The sequence below is a fragment of the Apteryx mantelli genome, chromosome 39 (assembly GCF_036417845.1).
Source record: "Apteryx mantelli isolate bAptMan1 chromosome 39, bAptMan1.hap1, whole genome shotgun sequence".
NCBI classification, from domain to species: domain Eukaryota; kingdom Metazoa; phylum Chordata; class Aves; order Apterygiformes; family Apterygidae; genus Apteryx; species Apteryx mantelli.
The window spans coordinates 578,310-598,364 of record NC_090016.1 but is presented as its reverse complement, the minus strand read 5'-3'; the positions used below and the strand labels follow the sequence as shown (position 1 = coordinate 598,364).

Sequence of the window (20,055 nt, the reverse complement as noted above, 5' to 3'; positions counted from 1 at the left end):
GATGCCTGGGCCCCTTTCCTGGATGCCTGGGCACCTTCCCGGACGCCTGGGCCCCTTCCCCGGATGCCTGGGCCCCTTTTCCCGGATGCCTGGGCCCTTTCCCGGACACCTGGGCCCCTTCCCCGGATGCCTGGGCCCCTTTTCCCGGATGCCTGGGCCCTTTCCCGGACACCTGGGCCCCTTCCCCGGATGCCTGGGCCCCTTTTCCCGGACGCCTGGGCCCCTTCCCGGATGCCTGGGCCCCTTCCCCGGATGCCTGGGCCCCTTTTCCCGGATGCCTGGGCCCCTTCCCGGATGCCTGGGCCCCTTTTCCCGGATGCCTGGGCCCTTTCCCGGACACCTGGGCCCCTTCCCGGACGCCTGGGCCCCTTTTCCTGGATTCCTGGGCCCCTTTTCCCGGACACCTGGGCCCCTTTCCCGGACGCCTGGGCCCCTTTTCCCGGACACCTGGGCCCTTTCCCCGGACGCCTGGGCCCCTTCCCGCGAGGGCGGGGCCGCGACTCACCGGGCGCCAGGGGGAAGACGAGGCCGAGGACGAGGCCGAAGGAGCCGCCCTGGCCCCGGACGTAGGCGGAGCCGAGGCCGCCGGGGGCGGGGACCGAGGGAGCCGCCGCCTTCTCCAGCCGCTCGCCCGGCGCCCCGTAGCGCGGCCACAGGTTCTCTGCGGCGGCCATCTTGTTGGCGCCCCGGGAGGCCCCGCCCACCTCGCCCTCCCCCCTGGCCCCGCCCACCGCCCTGCCCACTGCCCCTTGTGCTGCCTGCCACCCTGCCCACTGCCCCCTTGCCCTGCCCACTGCCCCTTGCCCCGCCCCTTGCTCCTTGCCCCGCCCACCACCCTGCCCACTGCCCCCTTGCCCCGCCCCTTGCTCCTTGCCCCGCCCACCACCCTGCCTACTGCCCCCCTTGCCCTGCTCGCTGCTCCCCTTGCTCCGCCCACCACCCCCTTGCCCTGCCCACCGCCCTGCCCACTGCCCCCCTTGCCCCGCCCACCATCCCCTTGCCCTGCCCACTGCGCCTTGCCCTGTCCACTGCCCTGCCCACTGTTCCCCTTGTTCCGCCCACTGCTCCCCTGGCCCTGCCCACCGCCCCCTTGTCCTGCCCACCGCCCTGCCTACTGCCCCCCTTGCCCTGCTCGCTGCTCCCCTTGCTCCGCCCACCACCCCCTTGCCCTGCCCACCGCCCTGCCCACTGCCCCCCTTGTCCTGCCCACTTCCACCTTGCTCCACCCACTGCCCCTTGCCCTGCCCACTGCCCTGCCCACTGCTCCCCTTGTTCTGCCCACTGCCCCTTGGCCTGCCCACCACCCCCTTTGCCCTGCCCACTGCCCCTTGCCCCACCCACTGCCCCTCACTCCGCCCACTGCCCCCTTGCCCTGCCCATCACCCTGCCCACTGCCCCCTTGCCCCGCCCAATGCCCCTTGCCCTGCCCACTGCTCCCCTCGCCCCACCCACCGCCCCCCTGTGGCGGCCATTTTGCACCGCACCGCAATGCAATGTGGGAGGGCGTCGGCCATCTTGCTCGTGCCTGGGAGGCCCCGCCCACCTGCCCCTCTGCCCCGCCCACCGCCCTGCCCACTGTCCCCTTGCCCTGCCCACCCCCCCCCCGTGGCGGCCATTTTGGGCCGTGCCACAACGCGGGGGCGGGAGGGCGGCGGCCATCTTGGCGCGCCACCGTCAACCCCCCCACCGCGGCGGCCATCTTGGCGTACGTCAAGGCGGGTCACCGTCCCGTCACGGCGGCCATCTTGGCACACGCCAACCCACGTAACGGGCAGGGCGGAAACAACCCGCCCCCGGCAGCCATCTTGCCCCGCTCCGGCGGCCATCTTGACATACGCCAACCCATATAACAGGCGGGGCGGAAACAACCCGCCTCCGGCAGCCATCTTGCCCCACCCTGGTAGCCATCTTGCCCTGCCCCAGCAGCCATCTTGCCCCGCCCCGGCGGCCATCTTGCCCCCCCCGCCCCCCCCCCCACGGACACGCGTGCTCACCGGCGAGGACGCCGCTGGCCAGGCCGGGCACGGCGGGCAGGGCCGTGGCGTTGTTGCGGCTGTAGTAGGGGTCGCAGCGGGGGCCCCGGCAGAAGAGGCCCCGCAGGAGGCCCGGGCCTCCCTCCGTCTTGGCGCAGGCCTCCACCGCCGCCAGCGTCCGGTTGCCCAGCAGGCACACGCTAAGGGCGGGGGGGGGAAAAGGACACGCGTGTTAGAGCGTGTCGGAGCGTGTTAGAGCAGGTTCTTCCGGGATTTGGGGTGTTTTGGGGTGTTTTTCAGCCTGGTTTTGGGCCCCGATCAGGCTCTGCTGCCGCCAACATCCAATTAACACGGAAAAACATGCTAAGGAAGAGAGAGGAAAAACCAACACGCGTGTTAGAGCATGTTGTTGCGTGTTAGAGCGGGTTCTTCCGGGATTTGGGGTGTTTTGGGGTGTTTTTCAGCCTGGTTTTGGGCCCCGATTGGGCTCCGCTGCCGCCAACATCCAATTAACCAGGAAAAACACGCTAAGGAAGAGAGAAGGAAAACCAACACGCGTGTTAGAGCATGTTGTTGCATGTTAGAGCGGGTTCTTCCGGGATTTGGGGTGTTTTCGGGTGTTTTTCAGCCTGGTTTTGGGCCCCGATTGGGCTCCGCTGCCGCCAACATCCAATTAACATGGAAAAACACGCTAAAGAAGAGAGAAGAAAAACCAACACGCGTGTTAGAGCATGTTGTTGCGTGTCAGAGCATGTTCTTCTGGGATTTGGGGTGTTTTCGGGTGTTTTTCGGCCTGATTTTGGGCCCCGATCAGGCTCCGCTGCCGCCAACATCCAATTTCCCTGGAAAAACATGCTAAGGAAGAGAGAGGAAAAACCAACACGCGTGTTAGAGCATGTTGTTGCGTGTTAGAGCGGGTTCTTCTGGGATTTGGGGTGTTTTCGGGTGTTTTTCAGCCTGGTTTTGGGCCCCGATCAGGCTCCGCTGCCGCCAACATCCAATTTCCCTGGAAAAACATGCTAAGGAAGAGAGAGGAAAAACCAACATGCGTGTTAGAGCATGTTGTTGCATGTTAGAGCGGGTTCTTCCGGGATTTGGGGTGTTTTCGGGTGTTTTTCAGCCTGGTTTTGGGCCCCGATTGGGCTCCGCTGCCGCCAACATCCAATTAACATGGAAAAACACGCTAAGGAAGAGAGAAGAAAAACCAACACGCGTGTTAGAGCGTGTTGTTGCATGTTAGAACATGTTCTTCTAGGATTCGGGGTGTTTTGGGGTGTTTTTCAGCCTGGTTTTGGGCCCCGATTGGGCTCCGCTGCCGCCAACATCCAGTTAACACAGAAAAACACGCTAAGGAAGAGAGAGGAAAAAACAACACGCATGTTAGAGCATGTTGTTGCATGTTAAAGCATGTTCTTCCAGGATTTGGGGTGTTTTGGGGTGTTTCTTGGCTGGGTTTTGGGCCCCGATCAGGCTCCGCTGCCGCCAACATCCAATTACCCAGGAAAAACATGCTAAGAGAAAAAAATGCATACGTGTGCTTGCGTGTTATTGCGTGTTATTGCATGTTTCAGCATATTTTGGTCCCCAATGAGTCTCCGTGCTCAATAACACCCACTCAAGCAGCAAGAACACGCTAAGAGAGAGGAAACCCTTGCGTGTGCTTGCATGTTCTTGCGTGTTATTGCGTGTTATTGCGTGTTTCAGCATATTTTGGTCCCCAACGAGCCTCCACGCCCACCAACACTCACTCAAGCAGCAAGAACACGCTAAGAGAGAGGAAACCCTTGCGTGTGCTTGCGTGTTATTGCATGTCATTGCGTGTTATTGCGTGTTTCAGCATATTTTGGTCCCCAATGAGTCTCCGTGCTCAATAACACCCACTCAAGTAGCAAGAACACGCTAAGAGAGAGGAAACCCTTGCATGTGCTTGCGTGTTATTGCGTGATATTGCGTGTTTCAGCGTATTTTGGTCCCCAACGAGCCTCCGTGCTCAATAACACCCACTCGAGCAGCAAAAACACGCTAAGAGAGAGAAAACCCTCGTGTGCTTGCGTGTTCTTGCGTGTTATTGCATGTTTCAGCATATTTTGGTTCCAAAGGAGCCTCCACACCCACCAACACCCACTCAAGCAGCAAGAACACGCTAAGAGAGAGGAAACCCTTGCGTGTGCTTGCGTGTTATTGCGTGCCATTGCGTGTTACTGCATGTTTCAGCGTATTTTTGTCCCCAACGAGCCTCCGTGCTCAATAACACCCACTCAAGCAGCAAGAACACGCTAAGAGAGAGGAAACCCTTGCGTGTGCTTGCGTGTTATTGCGTGATATTGCGTGTTTCAGCGTATTTTTGTCCCCAACGAGCCTCCGTGCTCAATAACACCCACTCAAGCAGCAAGAACACGCTAAGAGAGAGGAAACCCTTGCGTGTGCTGGCGTGTTATTGCGTGATATTGCGTGTTTCAGCGTATTTTTGTCCCCAACGAGCCTCCGTGCTCAATAACACCCACTCAAGAAGCAAGAACACGCTAAGAGAGAGGAAACCCTTGCGTGTGCTGGCGTGTTATTGCATGTTATTGCGTGTTATTGCATGTTTCAGCATATTTTGGTCCCCAACGAGCCTCCACACCCACCAACACCCACTCAAGCAGCAAGAACACGCTAAGAGAGAGGAAACCCTTGCGTGTGCTGGCGTGTTATTGCATGTTATTGCATGTTTCAGTGTATTTTGGTCCCCAACGAGCCTCCACGCCCACCAACACCCACTCGAGCAGCAAGAACACGCTAAGAGAGAGGAAACCCTTGCGTGTGCTGGCGTGTCATTGTGTGTTATTGCGTGTTTCAGCATATTTTGGTCCCCAACGAGCCTCCACGCCCACCAACACCCACTCAAGCAGCAAGAACACGCTAAGAGAGAGGAAACCCTTGCGTGTGCTTGCGTGTTATTGCATGTTATTGCGTGTTATTGTGTGTTTTAGCATATTTTGGTCCCCAACGAGCCTCCGTGCTCAATAACACCCACTCAAGCAGCAAGAACACGCTAAGAGAGAGGAAACCCTTGCATGTGCTTGCGTGTTATTGCGTGTTATTGCGTGTTTCAGCATATTTTGGTCCCCAACGAGCCTCCACGCCCACCAACACCCACTCAAGCAGCAAGAACACGCTAAGAGAGAGGAAACCCTTGCGTGTGATGGCGTGTGCTGGCGTGTGCTGGCGTGTGTTAGCGTGTGGCGGCGCGGGGGAGACTCACCGCAGGCCCGGCGGGGCGACGGCGGACTTGGCGGCGCCGGCGAGCAGGGCGAGGAGGCCGAGGAGGAGGGCGGCGAGGCCGAGGGGCGCCAGGCGGCGGGCGGGCCGGGGCGCCAGGGCGGCGGCGAGGACGAGGAGGGCGAGGAAGGCCGAGCCGTAGAGGCGCCCGTTGTTGAGGCGGGCCGGTGCCCCCGGCCCCGCGAACACGGCTGCCTGCGGCGCCACGTACACCTGGCGGGCGCCGCGCCGCGGCGGGGACACGCCACCTTGGCGTGTGCTCCGACACGGGGCGGTGGCGTGTGCGTGGGATGGTGCGGGTGGGGGGGACACGGGACGCCCCACAACCTCATGGAGGACAACACGGGTGGACATGGGGGGACACAGGGGGACACGGGACGCCCCATGACACCACGTAGGGTGACACGGGTGGACACGGGTGGACACGGGTGGACACGGGTGGACACGGGACGCCCCACGACACCACGTAGGGTGACACGGGTGGACATTGATGGACACGGGACACCCCCAGCACCACCTAGGGTGACACGGATGGACATGGATGGACACGGGTGGACACAGGACGCCCCACAGCACCACCTAGGGTGACACGGGTGGACATGGATGGACACGGGACACCCCCAGCACCGCCTAGAGCGACACGGATGGACACGGGTGGACACAGGACGCCCCCAGCCCCACATAAGGTAACACGGGTGGACACGGGTGGACACGGGATGCTCTACAACACCACAGAAGGTGACATGGGTGGACACGAGTGGACACGGGTGGACATAGGACACCCCCAGGACCACATAGGGTGACATGGGAGGACATGGGTGGACACGGGTGGACACGGGACGCCCCGCAACACCACAGAAGCCAACACGGGTGGGCATGAGTGGACACGGGTGGACATGGGACACCCCCAAGGCCACACAGAACAACACGGGTGGACACAGATGGACACGGGATGCCCCCAACACCGTGTAGGGCGACACAGGTGAACACGGGTGGACCCCAACCCCCACGCAGAGGAACACGGATGGACACGGGTGGACGCGGGAGGACACGGGACACCCCGCGACACCACGTAGGACAACACGGGTGAACACGGATGGACACGGATGGACACAGGACAACCCCAACACCATGTAGGACAACACGGGTGGACACAGGTGGACATGGGACACCCCACAAGACCCCACGTAGAGCAGCACGGGTGAACACGGGTGAACATAGGTGAACATGGGTGGACACGGGACACCCCCAACCCCACGTAGAGCAACACGGGTGAACACGGGTGAACATAGGTGAACATGGGTGGACACAGGACGCCCCCCAACCCCACGTAGAGCAACACGGGTGAACATGGGTGGACACGGGTGGACACGGGTGGACATGGGACACCCCCAACCCCATGTAGAGCAACACGGGTGAACACGGGTGAACATAGGTGGACACGGGTGGACACGGGACACCCCCAACCCCACGTAGAGCAACATGGGTGAACACGGGTGAACATAGGTGAACATGGGTGGACACGGGACACCCCCAACCCCACGTAGAGCAACATGGGTGAACATGGGTGGACACGGGTGGACACGGGTGGACATGGGACACCCCCAAAACCCCACAAGGACCCCCGGGACGCCCCCCCAAGATGGCGGGAGGAGGAACACGGGATGACACGTGAAGGGGGGGGGGATGAGGGGGCCCTTAAAGGGGCGGCGCTCACCAGCAGGGTCTCGGCGGCGCCCAGGGCGGCCATGGCGGCGGCGAAGGCGGTGCCCAGGTAGCAGCAGAGCCCGGCGGCTCCTCCCACCTCGGGGCCCAGGGCCCGGGCGAGCAGCGCCAGAGCCCCGCCCTCTGCGCCCGGACGCCTGGGTCCACACCCGGACGCCTGGGCCCCTTTTCCCGGACGCCTGGGCCCCTCACCCGGACGCCTGGGCCCCTTTTCCCGGACACTTGGGTCCCTTCCCGGACGCCTGGGCCCCTTCCCCGGACACCTGGGCCCTTTCCCTGGATGCCTGGGCCCCTTTCCCGAACGCCTGGGCCCCTTTCCCGGATGCCTGGGCCCCTTCCTGGACACCTGGGCCCCTCACCCGGACACCTGGGCCCCTTCCCTGGGTGACTGGGAACCAACCCCGGATGCCTGGGCCCCTTCCCCGGACGCCTGGGCCCCCTTCCCTGGACACCTGGGCCCCTTTTCCGGACGCCTGGGCCCCTTCCCGGACGCCTGGGCCCCTTCACCCGGACACCTGGGCCCCTTTTCCTGGACGCCTGGGCCCCTTCCCGGACGCCTGGGCCCCTTCACCCGGACACCTGGGCCCCTTCCTGGACGCCTGGGCCCCTTCCCGGACGCCTGGGCCCCTCACCCGGACGCCTGGGCCCCTTTCCCGGACGCCTGGATCCCTTCCCCGGACGCCTGGGCCCTTTTCCCGGACGCCTGGGCCCCTTCCCGAACACCTGGGCCCCTTCCTGCCCCAGACGCCTGGGCCCCTCCCCCAGATGCCTGGGCCCTTTCCCGGATGCCTGGGCCCTTTCCCGGATGCCTGGGCCCCTTCCCGGACGCCTGGGCCCCTTCCCAGATGCCTGGGCCCTTCACCCGGACGCCTGGGCCCCTCCCCCAGATGCCTGGGCCCCTTCCTGCCCCGGACGCCTGGGCCCCTCACCCGGATGCCTGGGCTCCTCCCGGACGCCTGGGTCCTCGGCCATGACGCCGCCGTTGGTGACGATGGCGCTGAGGGAAACGGCCGTGAGCAGCGTCTGCGGGGGGAGGGGAAGGGGGAGGAGCCGGACGCCTGGGTCCCCCCCCGGCGCCGGCACACGCCACCCACACGCGACCCACACGCGACCCACACGCCACCCACACGCCACCCACACGCTCCCTACGGCCCACAAACCAGCCACACGCTAACTACACGGGACCCACACGCGACCCCCCCCACCCCACACGTGACCCACACGTGACCAACACGCCACCCACATGCTCCCTATGACCCACGTATCAGCCACATGCCAACTACACGTGACCCACACGTGACCCGGACCCCACACGTGACCCACACGCAACCCACCAGCCCCTATGTAACCCACATGTGATATACGTGTGGCCTATATGTGACCCACCAGCCCACACGTGACCCACACGTGATGGACACATGATCTACATGCAACCCATGAACCCACATGTGACCCACACGTGACCCACACGTAAACCACATGTGATCTACATGCAACCCACCCCACACGTGACCCACATGTGACCCACATGTGATGCACATGTGACCTACATGCAACCCATGAACCCACATGTGACCCACACGTGACCCACATGTAAACCACATGTGATCTACATGCAACCCACCCCACACGTGATCCACATGTGACCCACACATGATGCACATGTGACCTACATGCAACCCATAAACCCACATGTGACCCAGACATGACCCACACGTGACCTACACGTGACCTACATGCAACCCACCAACCCACGTGTGACCCACACGATGCACACGCGACCTACATGCAGCCCACCAACCCATACGTGACCCACACGTGACCCACACGTGACCTACATGCAACCCACCAACCCACATGTGACCCACACATAACCCACACGTGACCCACACATGACCTACATGCAACCCACCAACCCATGTGTGACCCACACATGATGCACGTGACCCACACGCAACCCACCAACCCACAAGTGACCCACACATGATGCACATGTGATCTACATGCAACCCATGAACCCACACGTGACCCACACGTGACCCACACGTGACCCACAGATGACCTACATGCAACCCAACCCATGTGTGACCCACACATGATGCACGTGACCAACATGCAACCCACATATGACCCACACATGATGTGCATGTGGTCTACATGCAACCCATGAACCCACATGTGACCCACACATGACCCACACGTAACCTACATGCAACCCAACCCACACGTGATGCACATGTGACCTACATGCAACACACCAACCCACACGTGACCCACATATGACCCACACATGATCTACACATGACCTATGACCCACACATGACATACACGTGGCCTACACGCAACCCACCAACCCACGTGTGACCCACACGGGATGCACATGTGACCTACATGCGACCGACACGTGAAGCACATGTGACCTACACGCAACACGCCACCCACACGCGACTCCCACCCCCTCCCCACCCACACACGTGACCCACCATCGCCCTCCCTGCCCACACGGGTCCCCCCGCCCCGCACACGCGTGTCCCCCACCCCGCACACGCGTGTCCCCCCGCACACGCGTGGCTCACGCAGGCGCAGCACAGCAGCCCGGCGCCCAGGGCCTGCAGCAACCCGGCGGCGCCGACGACCCAGCCCAGGCGGAGGAAGAGGAGGAGGCCGAAGACGTCCTGCAGGCAGGGCAGCAGCACCCCCCGCACGGTGCCCCGCCCCCCGGGCTGCAAGGGGGGGGGGGGGACGCCCGGACGCCTGGGTCCCTTTTCCCGGACGCCTGGGCCCCTCACCCGGACGCCTGGGCCCCTTTCCCAGACGCCTGGGCCCCTTCCCTGGACACCTGGGCCCCTTCCCGGATGCCTGGGCCCCTTCCCCAGACGCCTGGGCCCCTTTTCCCCAGACACCTGGGCCCCTTCCCCGGACTCCTGGGTCCCTTTTCCCGGACGCCTGGGCCCCTCCCCGGACACCTGGGTCCCTTCCCTGGACACCTGGGTCCCTTCCCGGACACCTGGGCCCCTTTTCCCGGACACCTGGGCCCCTTCCCCGGACGCCTGGGCCCCTTCCCGGACACCTGGGTCCCTTTGCCCGGACAGCTGGGTCCCTTTTCCCGGACGCCTGGGCCCCTTCCCGGACGCCTGGGCCCCTTCCCAGATGCCTGGGCCCCTTCACCCGGACACCTGGGCCCCTTTTCCTGGACGCCTGGGCCCCTTCCCTGGACACCTGGGTCCCTCGCCCGGACACCTGGGTCCCTTCCCCGGACGCCTGGGCCCTTTCCCGGACTCCTGGGCCCCTTCCCGGATGCCTGGGCCCCTTCCCGGACGCCTGGGCCCCTTTGCCCGGACACCTGGGCCCCTTCCCGGACGCCTGGGCCCCTTTTCCTGGACGCCTGGGCCCCCTTCTCACCTGGCCCTCGGCGTCGGGCGGAGGCAGGGTGCTGTAGGCAGCGACGCGCCGCAGCAGCGCCGACACCTTGGGCCGAGTCGCCAGCTCCTCCTTTGGTGGCGGTGGCAAGAACACACGTATGGGGGGGCGGAGCCAGACGCCCGGAGGGGGTGGAGCCACACGCCAAGCACACGCGTGACCCGACAGGGGGGGTGGGGGGAGGAGGAAACGGTACCTCGAAAAGCGCCAGGTTCTTGTCGCACGACGCCGTGTCGCTGTCGCCGTCGGCGGCCATGTCGGGCCGGGGCGTGTCTGCGGGTGACGCACGCGTGACAAGAGGGTGGGGGGGGGGACGCGGAAGGGGGCCCAGGTGTCCAGGAGATGGGGAGGGGGGAGGGGGGGCAGAGCACCCACCGGGCCCCTCGGAGGCGTCGTCGCTGCGGGTGCTGTCGGGGCCGCTGTCGCGGGAGCTGCCAGCAGGGCGGGAGCTGGAGCGGGAGCTGGGCTCGGGGCTGGACGAGGCGGAGGCGGGCGCCATCTTGGCCGGCGTCACCACAAAGCGCACCGCCGCCATGGTGGCCGCCGCTGGGGATGAGGATGAGGATGATGACGGGGGGGCGACGAAGGCTCCTGCGAAGCAGAGAGAAGCGTCAGGGGGAGAAGGAAACGGTCATGCCAACATGGCCGCCACACCAACATGGCCGCCACACCAACATGGCTGCAGCACCAACATGGCTGCAGCACCAACATGGCCGCCACACCAACATGGCCGCCACACCAACATGGCTGCCATACCAACATGGCTGCAGCACCAACATGGCCGCCATGCCAACATGGCCGCCACACCAACATGGCTGCCATACCAACATGGCTGCAGCACCAACATGGCCGCCATGCCAACATGGCCGCCACACCAACATGGCTGCCACACCAACATGGTTGCCACACCAACATGGCCGCCACACCAACATGGCCGCCACACCAACATGGCTGCCGCACCAACATGGCTGCCGCACCAACATGGCCGCCACACCAACATGGCTGCCTCACCAAAATGGCCGCCTCACCAAAATGGCCACCGCGCCAACACGGCTGCTGCACCAACACCAACATGGCTGCCATGCCAACATGGCCGCCACACCAACATGGCTGCCGCACCAACATGGCCACTGCACCAACATGGCCGCCACACCAACATGGCCGCCACACCAACATGGCCGCCACACCAACATGGCCGCCGAACCAACATGGCCGCCGAACCAACATGGCCGCCATGCGAACATGGCCACCGCACCAACATGGCTGCCGCACCAACATGGCTGCCATGCCAACATGGCTGCCATGCCAACATGGCCGCCACACCAACATGGCCACCACACCAACATGGCCGCCACACCAACATGGCCGCCACACCAACATGGCTGCAGCACCAACATGGCTGCTGCAAAAACATGGCCGCTGCACCAACATGGCTGCCGCCCCAACATGGCCACCGCACCAACATGGCCGCCACACCAACATGGCGGCCACACCAACATGGCCGCCACACCAACATGGCTGCCACACCAACATGGCTGCCACGCCAACATGGCCGCCTCACCAACATGGCCGCCTCACCAAAATGGCCGCCGCGCCAACACGGCTGCTGCACCAACACCAACATGGCTGCCACGCCAACATGGCTGCCGCACCAACATGGCGGTTGATTCTCCTCCGGGGTCTCAACCTCCATTTTGGGGTCTGAAACCTCCATTTTGGGTGCTACCAAGTTCTGACCCCGTTTTGGGCAAAAAACGCCACATTTTGGGGCCCTGAACCCCTTTTTGGGGACCGCCAACACCCAGCGAGAAGCAACGCACCCGTTTTGGGGAGAAAACACCTATTTTTAGGGCTCCCCCCCCCAGACACACCCCGGCGAGGGCTGGCACCCGTTTTGGGGGCAAAACCCCACGTTTTGGGGTTCCACCTCCTGCTCGGGGCTTCCAACCCCCCGTTTTGGGGTCAAAACCCCCCATTTTGGGGTCCTAAATCCCCATTTTGGGGTCCCAAACCCCCATTTCAGGACCCAACCTCCCATTTTGGGGCCGAAAATCCCAATTTAGGGCCCCAAACTCCCCATTTCAGGACCCAACCTCCCATTTTGGGGCCGAAAATCCCATTTTCGGGGCCCCAAACCCCCATTTTGGAGCCCAAAAACCCCATTTTGGGGCCCAAAATCCCATTTTAGAGGCCCCAACCCCCCATTTCAGGACACAACTCCCCATTTTGGGGCCAAAAATCCCATTTTCGGGGCCCAAAACCCTCATTTTGGAACCCAAACCCCAGGTTTTGGGGCCGAAAATCCCATTTCAGGGGCCCGAAACCCCCATTTCAGGACCCAACCCCCCATTTTAGGGGCTCAACTCCCCATTTTGGGGCCGAAAATCCCATTTTCGGGGCCCAAACCTCCCATTTCAGGACCCAACCGCCCATTTTGGGGCCGAAAACCCCCATTTCAGGACTGAAACCTCCATTTTGGGGCCAAAAAAACGCATTTCAGGACCCAGCCCCCCATTTTGGGGCCCAAAATCCCATTTTCGGGGCCCCAAACCCCCATTTCAGGACACAACTCCCCATTTTGGGGGCTCAACTCCCCCATTTTGGGGCCAAAAAACCCCATTTTAGGGGCCCCGACCCCCCCCACTCCGGGTGCCCCAACGCCCCATACAGAGGCTCCAACCCCCCCCCCATTTCGACGCCCCCCCCGACCCCATTTCGGGGGGGTCCCAACCCCCCTTTTGAACCCCCCAAACCCCCCCCATTTCGGGCCCCCCCGACCCCATTTCGGGGGGGTCCCAACCCCCCTTTGAACCCCCCAAAACCCCCCCAAATTCGGCCCCCCCCCCGCCCCGGGAGCCGCCGCTGCCGTCGCCGCCCGTTACCTCACGGCGGGGGGGGGGGGAGGGGCGGGGGCGCGCGCTGCCCCCCGCGGCCGCCGCTGCCTCAGCCCCGCGCTGACGTCACCGCGCGCCGCCGGGGCCCCGCCCCTTATAGCGGAGCCGCGAGGGGAGGCCACGCCCCTCCGTCCTCCCCCCTCCCCCTCGCAGCGTGACGTGTATGTGGGGGGGGTGGAGGCCACGCCCACGCTGCAGCAGGAGGGTGCCGCAGGGGGCGGGGCCTGGGAGAGGGGGCGGGGCTCTGGGAGGGGCACCGCCCACTGGGGACCACCTGGGTTCATCCTCCTGGGGTGGGGGGGGGGGCACCAGGATGCCTGCGCCCCTTCCCGGATGCCTGGGTCCTTTTCCCGGACGCCTGGGCCCCTTTTCCCGGGCGACTGGGAACCTGCCCCGGACACCTGGGTCCCTCCCGGACACCTGGGCCCCTTCCCTGGACGCCTGGGCCCTTTTCCCAGACGCCTGGGCCCCTTCCCGGACGCCTGGGTCCCTTCCCCGGACACCTGGGCCCTTTTCCCAGACACCTGGGCCCCTTTTCCCAGATGCCTAGGCCACTTCCCGGACACCTGGGCCCCTTCCCCGGACGCCTGGGCCCCTTTTCCCGGACACCTGGGTCCCTTCCCTGGATGTCTGGGCCCCTTCCAGGACACCTGGGCCCCTTCCCGGACACCTGGGCCCCTTCCCGGATGCCTGGGCCCCTTCCTGGAAGCCTGGGCCCTTTACCCGGACGCCTGGGTCCCTTCACCTGGACACCTGGGCCCCTTCCCTGGACTCCTGGATCCCTTCCCGGACGCCTGGGCCCTTTTCCCGGACTCCTGGGCCCCTTCCCTGGACTCCTGGGTCCCTTCCCGGACGCCTGGGCCCTTTTCCCAGACACCTGGGCCCCTTCCCGGACGCCTGGGCCCCTTCCCCGGACACCTGGGCCCTTTACCCGGACACCTGGGCCCCAATAGACACACACAGAGACTCGGTGCCGCCATCACCGTTTATTCCCCCCCACCCACATCAGCACCGCGCGCTGGGCGGGGGCACCGCGCGCCAAGCCCCGCCCCCAAATCGTCGCCCCGCCCCCCCGTCTCTCTCCGGGCGCCTCGGTGCCTCCTGCAAACGGCTCCGGGCGGCAACGCGCAGCGGCGGCGCGAAGGTTCCGCGATCGGGGGGGGGGGGGGGAGGGAAGGAGGAACCGCCGGTTGTCGCCGCCGTTGTCGCCGCCGCTGTCGCCGCTGTCGCCGGTCAGAGGAGCGGGCGCGGGCGCTGCGTGAGCAGGACGCCGAAGCGGCGCTTCAAGGCCAAGCGGTGACGCGAGAACTTGTCGTCGGGGGAGAAGCGAGCCGGGTGCGCCGACACCGTCTGCCGCCCGTCCGGGGCTGCCTTCTGCGGCGGCAACGGCAGCGGCGTCAACAACCGGTCCCGGTTCCCCCCCCCCCCCCGGTCCCGGTTCTTCCCCCTCCTGGTCTCGGTCCCCCCCCCCCCCCCGGGTCCTGGTTCTTCCCCTCTCTCCCGGTCCCGGTTTCTTCCCCCCCTGGTCCTGGTTTCCTCCCGGTCCCGGTTTCCCCCCCGGTCCCGGTTCTTCTCCGCCGAACCCGGTTCCCCCCCCTCCCCAGTTCCGGTTCCCCCCCGGTTCCGGTTCTTCCCCCCCCCGGCCCCGGTTCCTCCCTTCCCCCGCTCCCGGTTCCTCCCTGGTCCCGGTTCTTCCCCCTCCCGGTCCCGGTTCCCCCCCCCCCCCCGGTCCCGGCTCTTCCCGGTCCCGGCTCTTCCCGGTCCTGGTTCTTCCCGACCCCCCGGTCCCGGTTCCCCCCCGGTCCCGGTTCCCCCCCCGGTTCCGATTCCGGTCCCGGTTCCGGTTCCGCCCCCCGGTTCCGGTTCCCCTCCCGGTTCCGGTTCCGGTCCCGGTTCCCCCCCCCCGGCACCTTCAGCGTGTAAACGCGCTCGCCGCGCTCGTTCTCGTAGTACTGCAGGAACATGGCGCCGCCGCTGCCGCTGCCGCCGCGAGGCACCACGGGAAGGGAGCGGGGGGGGGGCGGGGCGAGCCGCAAGGCAGCCTGGGGCGGCGGCGCCGCGGGGCGCGCTGGGAAATGTAGTCCTGGGGGAGCGGGGGGGGATGGGAGGGGCCCAGGCGTCCGGGGAAGGGGCCCAGGCGTCCGGGAAGGGGCCCAGGCGTCCAGGAAAAGGGCCCAGCCGTTTGGGGAAGGGGCCCAGGCGTCCGGGAAGGGGCCCAGGTGTCCGGACCCCGCCCAGAAGCCGTTGGGACAGTTGAGGTCGGGGCCATTTCCATGGTGCCCCTCCCTCAGCTGCCTCCTTGTTAAGGCCCGGACACCTGGGCCCCTTCCCCGGACGCCTGGGCCCCTTCCCCGGACTCCTGGGCCCCTCCCGGACACCTGGGCCCCTTTCCCGGACACCTGGGTCCCCTTGAAGGCAGTAGGAGGTGGGGGGCTCACTCGGACGCCTGGGCCCCTCCTGGGGAGAAGGGCGGAGGCAGCTTCCCTCCCCCCTCCCTGACCACCCTTCTGCCCCCCCAGGTCCACCCCCACCCGGGGGGTCCCGACCTGTCATGGCCGCCCCGGAGCCGGGTCTCCTGCCCTACCTGGAGCAGCTCTGCGCCCACCATGACTTCCTCTGCCAGGTGGGTCACGGGGGCCCAGACATCCAGGGAAGGGGCCCAGGCATCCGGGAAAGGGGCCCAGGTGTCCGGGGAAGGGGCCCAGGCGTCCGGGAAGGGGCCCAGGCGTCCGGGAGAAGGGGCCCAGGTGTCCGGGAAAGGACCCAGGGGTCCGGGGAAGGGGCCCAGGCGTCCGGGAAGGGGCCCAGGTGTCCGGGAAAGGGGCCCAGGCATCTGGGTGAGGAGCCCAGGTCTCTGGGAAGGGACCCAGGTGTCCGGGTGAAGGGACCCAGGTGTCCAGGAAGGGGCCCAGGCTTCTGGGAAGGGGCCCAGGCATCCGGGGCAGGGGCCCAGGCATCCAGTTTCGCTCTCTCCCGCAGGCCGAAGCCGTCCTCTACCCACCCTTCATGGCCGCCCTCCTGTCCCCGGAGCCTCTCCGCGACCCCCTGGCCCTGGCGGCGGAGCTGGAAGAGGAGCACGGCCTGAGCCCCGGCCAGGTGCCCCAGACGCCTGGGTCCCTGCGGGGCGGGGGAGGGGCTGCCCCCCCTCCCCCTGGCCGTTTCGGGGGGGGGGGGTGACGCCGGGTCCCCTCTCGTCCCCGCAGCTGGTGGAGCGACGCCTGCGGGAGCTCGACGCCCCGGCTTCCTCCAACATGGCCGCCCCCGCGGAGGGCCCCGTGGCCGCCAAGATGGCTGCCAAGATGGCCGTCAGCCCCGTGAGCGATGGCTCAGCCAGCATGGCTGCCCCCGCCGAGTGCCTCGTGGCCACCAAGATGGCCGCCTGCACCGTGAGTGATGGTACGGGCAACATGGCTGCCGCCGCGGAGCAACCCGTGGCGTCCAAGATGGCTGCCAGCACCATGAATGATGGCCCAGCCAACATGGCTGCCTCTGTGGAGCGCTCCATGGCCGCCAATATGGCTGCCGGCACCATGGGCGATGACGTATCCGACATGGCTGCCACCATGGAGCAACCCATGGTCTCCAAGATGGCCGCCAACACCACGAGTGATGGCTTGACCAACATGGCTGCCCCCATGGAGCGCTCCATGGCCTCCAAGATGGCCGCCAGCGCCATGGCTAATGATGTATCTAACATGGCTGCCCCCATGGAGCAACCCATTGTCTCCAAGATGGCCGCCAACACCACGAGTGATGGCTCGACCAACATGGCTGCCCCCATGGAGCACTCCATGGCCTCCAAGATGGTTGCCAGCGCCATGGCTAATGATGTATCCAACATGGCTGCCCCCATGGAGCAACCCATGGTCTCCAAGATGGCCGCCAACACCACGAGTGATGGCTCGACCAACATGGCTGCCCCCATGGAGCGCTCCATGGCCTCCAAGATGGCCGCCAGCACCATGGCTAATGATGTATCCAACATGGCTGCCCCCATGGAGCAACCCCTGGTCTCCAAGATGGCCGCCAACACCACGACTAATGGCTCGGCCAAGATGGCTGCCACCACGGAGCGCTCCATGGTCTCCAAGATGGCTGCCGGCACCATGGGCGATGATGTATCCAAGATGGCTGCCCCCATGGAGCGCCCCACGGCCTCCAAGATGGCCGCCAGTGCCACGAGAGATGCGTCCAAGATGGCCGCCAGCAGCGTGAGTGAAGCCACACCCAAGATGGCCGCCGCCGAGGGCCTGGCAGCACCCAAGATGTCCGCCAGACCCGCGACCCGCAGCTCTGCCAAGATGGCCGCTGCCGGCCCCGCCCCCAAGATGGCCGCCGGCCCCGCCCCACCCCTGACCCGGGCTGCCGCTGCCGCCAAGATGGCCGCCGAGCTCCGCCTCTGCGGCCCTGCCGCCAAGATGGCGCGGGGGCGGGGCCGCCCTGCCTGCAGGCCCCGCCCCCGCGGCGGCGGCCATCTTGGCGCTGCCTCCCGGCGCAGGCAATAACAGCTGTCGGCTCTCGTGTCCCCACTCGTGTCCCGTGTCCCCCCCGTGTCCCCACTCGTGTCCCTGTGGGTCCCGTGTCCCCCCGTGTCCCCACACGTGTCCCGTGTCCCCCCGTGTCCCCACTCGTGTCCCTGTGGCTCCCGTGTCCCCCCGTGTCCCCACTCGTGTCCCGTGTCCCCCCGTGTCCCCACTCGTGTCCCTGTGGCTCCCGTGTCCCCACTCGTGTCCCTGTGGCTCCCGTGTCCCCCCGTGTCCCCACTCGTGTCCCGTGTCCCCCCGTGTCCCCACTCGTGTCCCTGTGGCTCCTGTGTCCCCCCGTGTCCCCACTCGTGTCCCGTGTCCCCCCCGTGTCCCCACTCGTGTCCCTGTGGCTCCCATGTCCCCCCGTGTCCCCACTCGTGTCCCTGTGGCTCCTGTGTCCCCACACGTGTCCCGTGTCCCCACTCGTGTCCCCACATGTCCGTGTCCATCCCGTGTCCATCCCATGTCCCTCACGTGTCCCGTGTCCCCACGGTCAATGTCCCCCCGTGTCCCCGGCTCCTCTGTCCCCACGTCCCCCCCCGTGTCCCCGCGCTCGTGTCCCCCCACGTGTCCGTGTCCCACGTCCCCCGTGTCTACGTCTGCCGTGGGTCATGTCCCTGTCCCCCATGTCATTGTCCCCGTGTCCCCCATGTCCCCCCTGTCCCTGCCCCATGTCACCCATGTCATGTCCATGTCATGTCCACGTCCCCCATGTCCCCCATGTCCCCCATGTCCCCATGACCACGTCCCCATGTCATTGTCCGTGTCCTCCATGTCCCCATGACACAATGTCCATGTCCCCATGTCCCCATGTCCATGTCCCCCATGTCCGTGTCCCCCACGTCCCCATGTCCATGTCCCCCACGTCCCCCATGACCCCATGTCCATGTCCCCCACGTCCATGTCCCCATGTCCCCATGTCCCTGCCCCATGTCCCCATGTCATGTCCATGTCATGTCCATGCCCCGTGTCCCCATGACCCAGTGTCCATGTCCCCCATGTCCATGTCCCCATGACCCCCATGTCCTAGTGTTCATGTCCCCATGTCTGTGTCCCCCATGTCCCCCATGTCCATGTCCCCCATGTCCCCCATGTCCATGTCCCTATGACCCCATGTCCATGTCCCCCATGTCCCCATGTCCCTCATGTCCATGTCTCCATGTCCACATCCCCATGTCCATGTCCCCTATGTCCCCATGTTTCCATGTCCATGTCCCCATGACCCCATGTCCCACGTCCCCCATGTCCATGTCCCCATGACCCCATGTCCACGTCCCCCACGTCCATGTCCCCCGTGTCCCCGTGTCCAACTCCATGGCCATGTTTCCGTGTCCCAATGTCCATGTCCCATGTCCCCCATGTCCATGTCCCCCATGTCCCTCATATCCACATCCCCATGATTCAATATCCGTGTCCACCATGTCCATGTCCCCCATGTCCATGTCCCCCATGACCCAATGTCCATGTCCCCCATGTCCATGTTTCCATGTCCCCCATGTCCCCATGTCCCCATGACCCAATATCCATGTCCCCCATGTCCCTCATATCCACATCCCAATGATTCAATGTCCACGTCCCCCATGTCCATGTCCCCATGACCCCCATGTCCTAGTGTTCATGTCCCCATGTCTGTGTCCCCCATGTCCCCATGTCCATGTCCCTCATCTCCATGTCCTCCATGTCCCTGCCCCATGTCCCCCATGTCACGTCTATGTCATGTCCCTGCCCTATATCCCCATGTCCACGTCCGTATGTCCATCTCCTCCATGTCCATGTTTCCATGTCCCCCATGTCCCTATGTCCACGTCCCCATGTCCCCACGTCCATGTCCCCCATGTCTCCATGTCCCTGCCCCATGTCCCCCATGACCCAATGTCCATGTCCCCCCTGTCCGTGTCTCCCATGTCCCCATGTCCATGTCCCCATGTCCGTGTCCCCCATGTCCGCGTCCCCCATGTCTGCGTCCCCCATGTCCGTGTCCCCCATGACCCAATGTCCATGTCCCCCATGACCCCATGTCCTTGTCCCCATGTCCCCGTGTTCACGTCCACGTCCCCATGTCTGCGTCCCCCATGACCCAGTGTCCGTGTCCCCCGTCCCCATGTCCACGTCCCCCATGCCCGTGTCCCCATGTCCATGTCCACGTCCCCCATGTCCCTATGTCCATGTCCCCATGTCCATCTTCCCCATGTCCATGTTTCCATGTCCCCCATGTCCACGTCCCCCATGTCCGTGTCCCCATGTCCCCCATGTCCC

At 65.3% G+C, this 20,055-nt stretch overlaps 1 protein-coding gene across 1 annotated transcript in view; it reads right to left on the bottom strand.

Annotated features, from left to right (window-relative positions):
* The window catches only part of LOC136995170 (solute carrier family 12 member 6-like), a 34,474-nt gene extending 23,536 nt beyond the window's left edge, over positions 1 to 10,938 (bottom strand). Inside the window, exons 1-9 of the mRNA XM_067314966.1 lie at positions 10,755 to 10,938; positions 10,576 to 10,652; positions 10,362 to 10,451; positions 9,536 to 9,682; positions 7,889 to 7,982; positions 6,952 to 7,082; positions 5,218 to 5,447; positions 1,995 to 2,173; positions 506 to 661 (exon numbers count right to left, since the gene is read on the bottom strand). Of these exons, the coding sequence (XP_067171067.1) occupies positions 506 to 661; positions 1,995 to 2,173; positions 5,218 to 5,447; positions 6,952 to 7,082; positions 7,889 to 7,982; positions 9,536 to 9,682; positions 10,362 to 10,451; positions 10,576 to 10,652; positions 10,755 to 10,914 (1,264 nt within the window). The 5' untranslated portion in view covers positions 10,915 to 10,938. The remainder of the gene's footprint in view (positions 1 to 505; positions 662 to 1,994; positions 2,174 to 5,217; positions 5,448 to 6,951; positions 7,083 to 7,888; positions 7,983 to 9,535; positions 9,683 to 10,361; positions 10,452 to 10,575; positions 10,653 to 10,754) is intronic.
* Between the last annotated feature and the right edge of the window lie 9,117 nt (positions 10,939 to 20,055).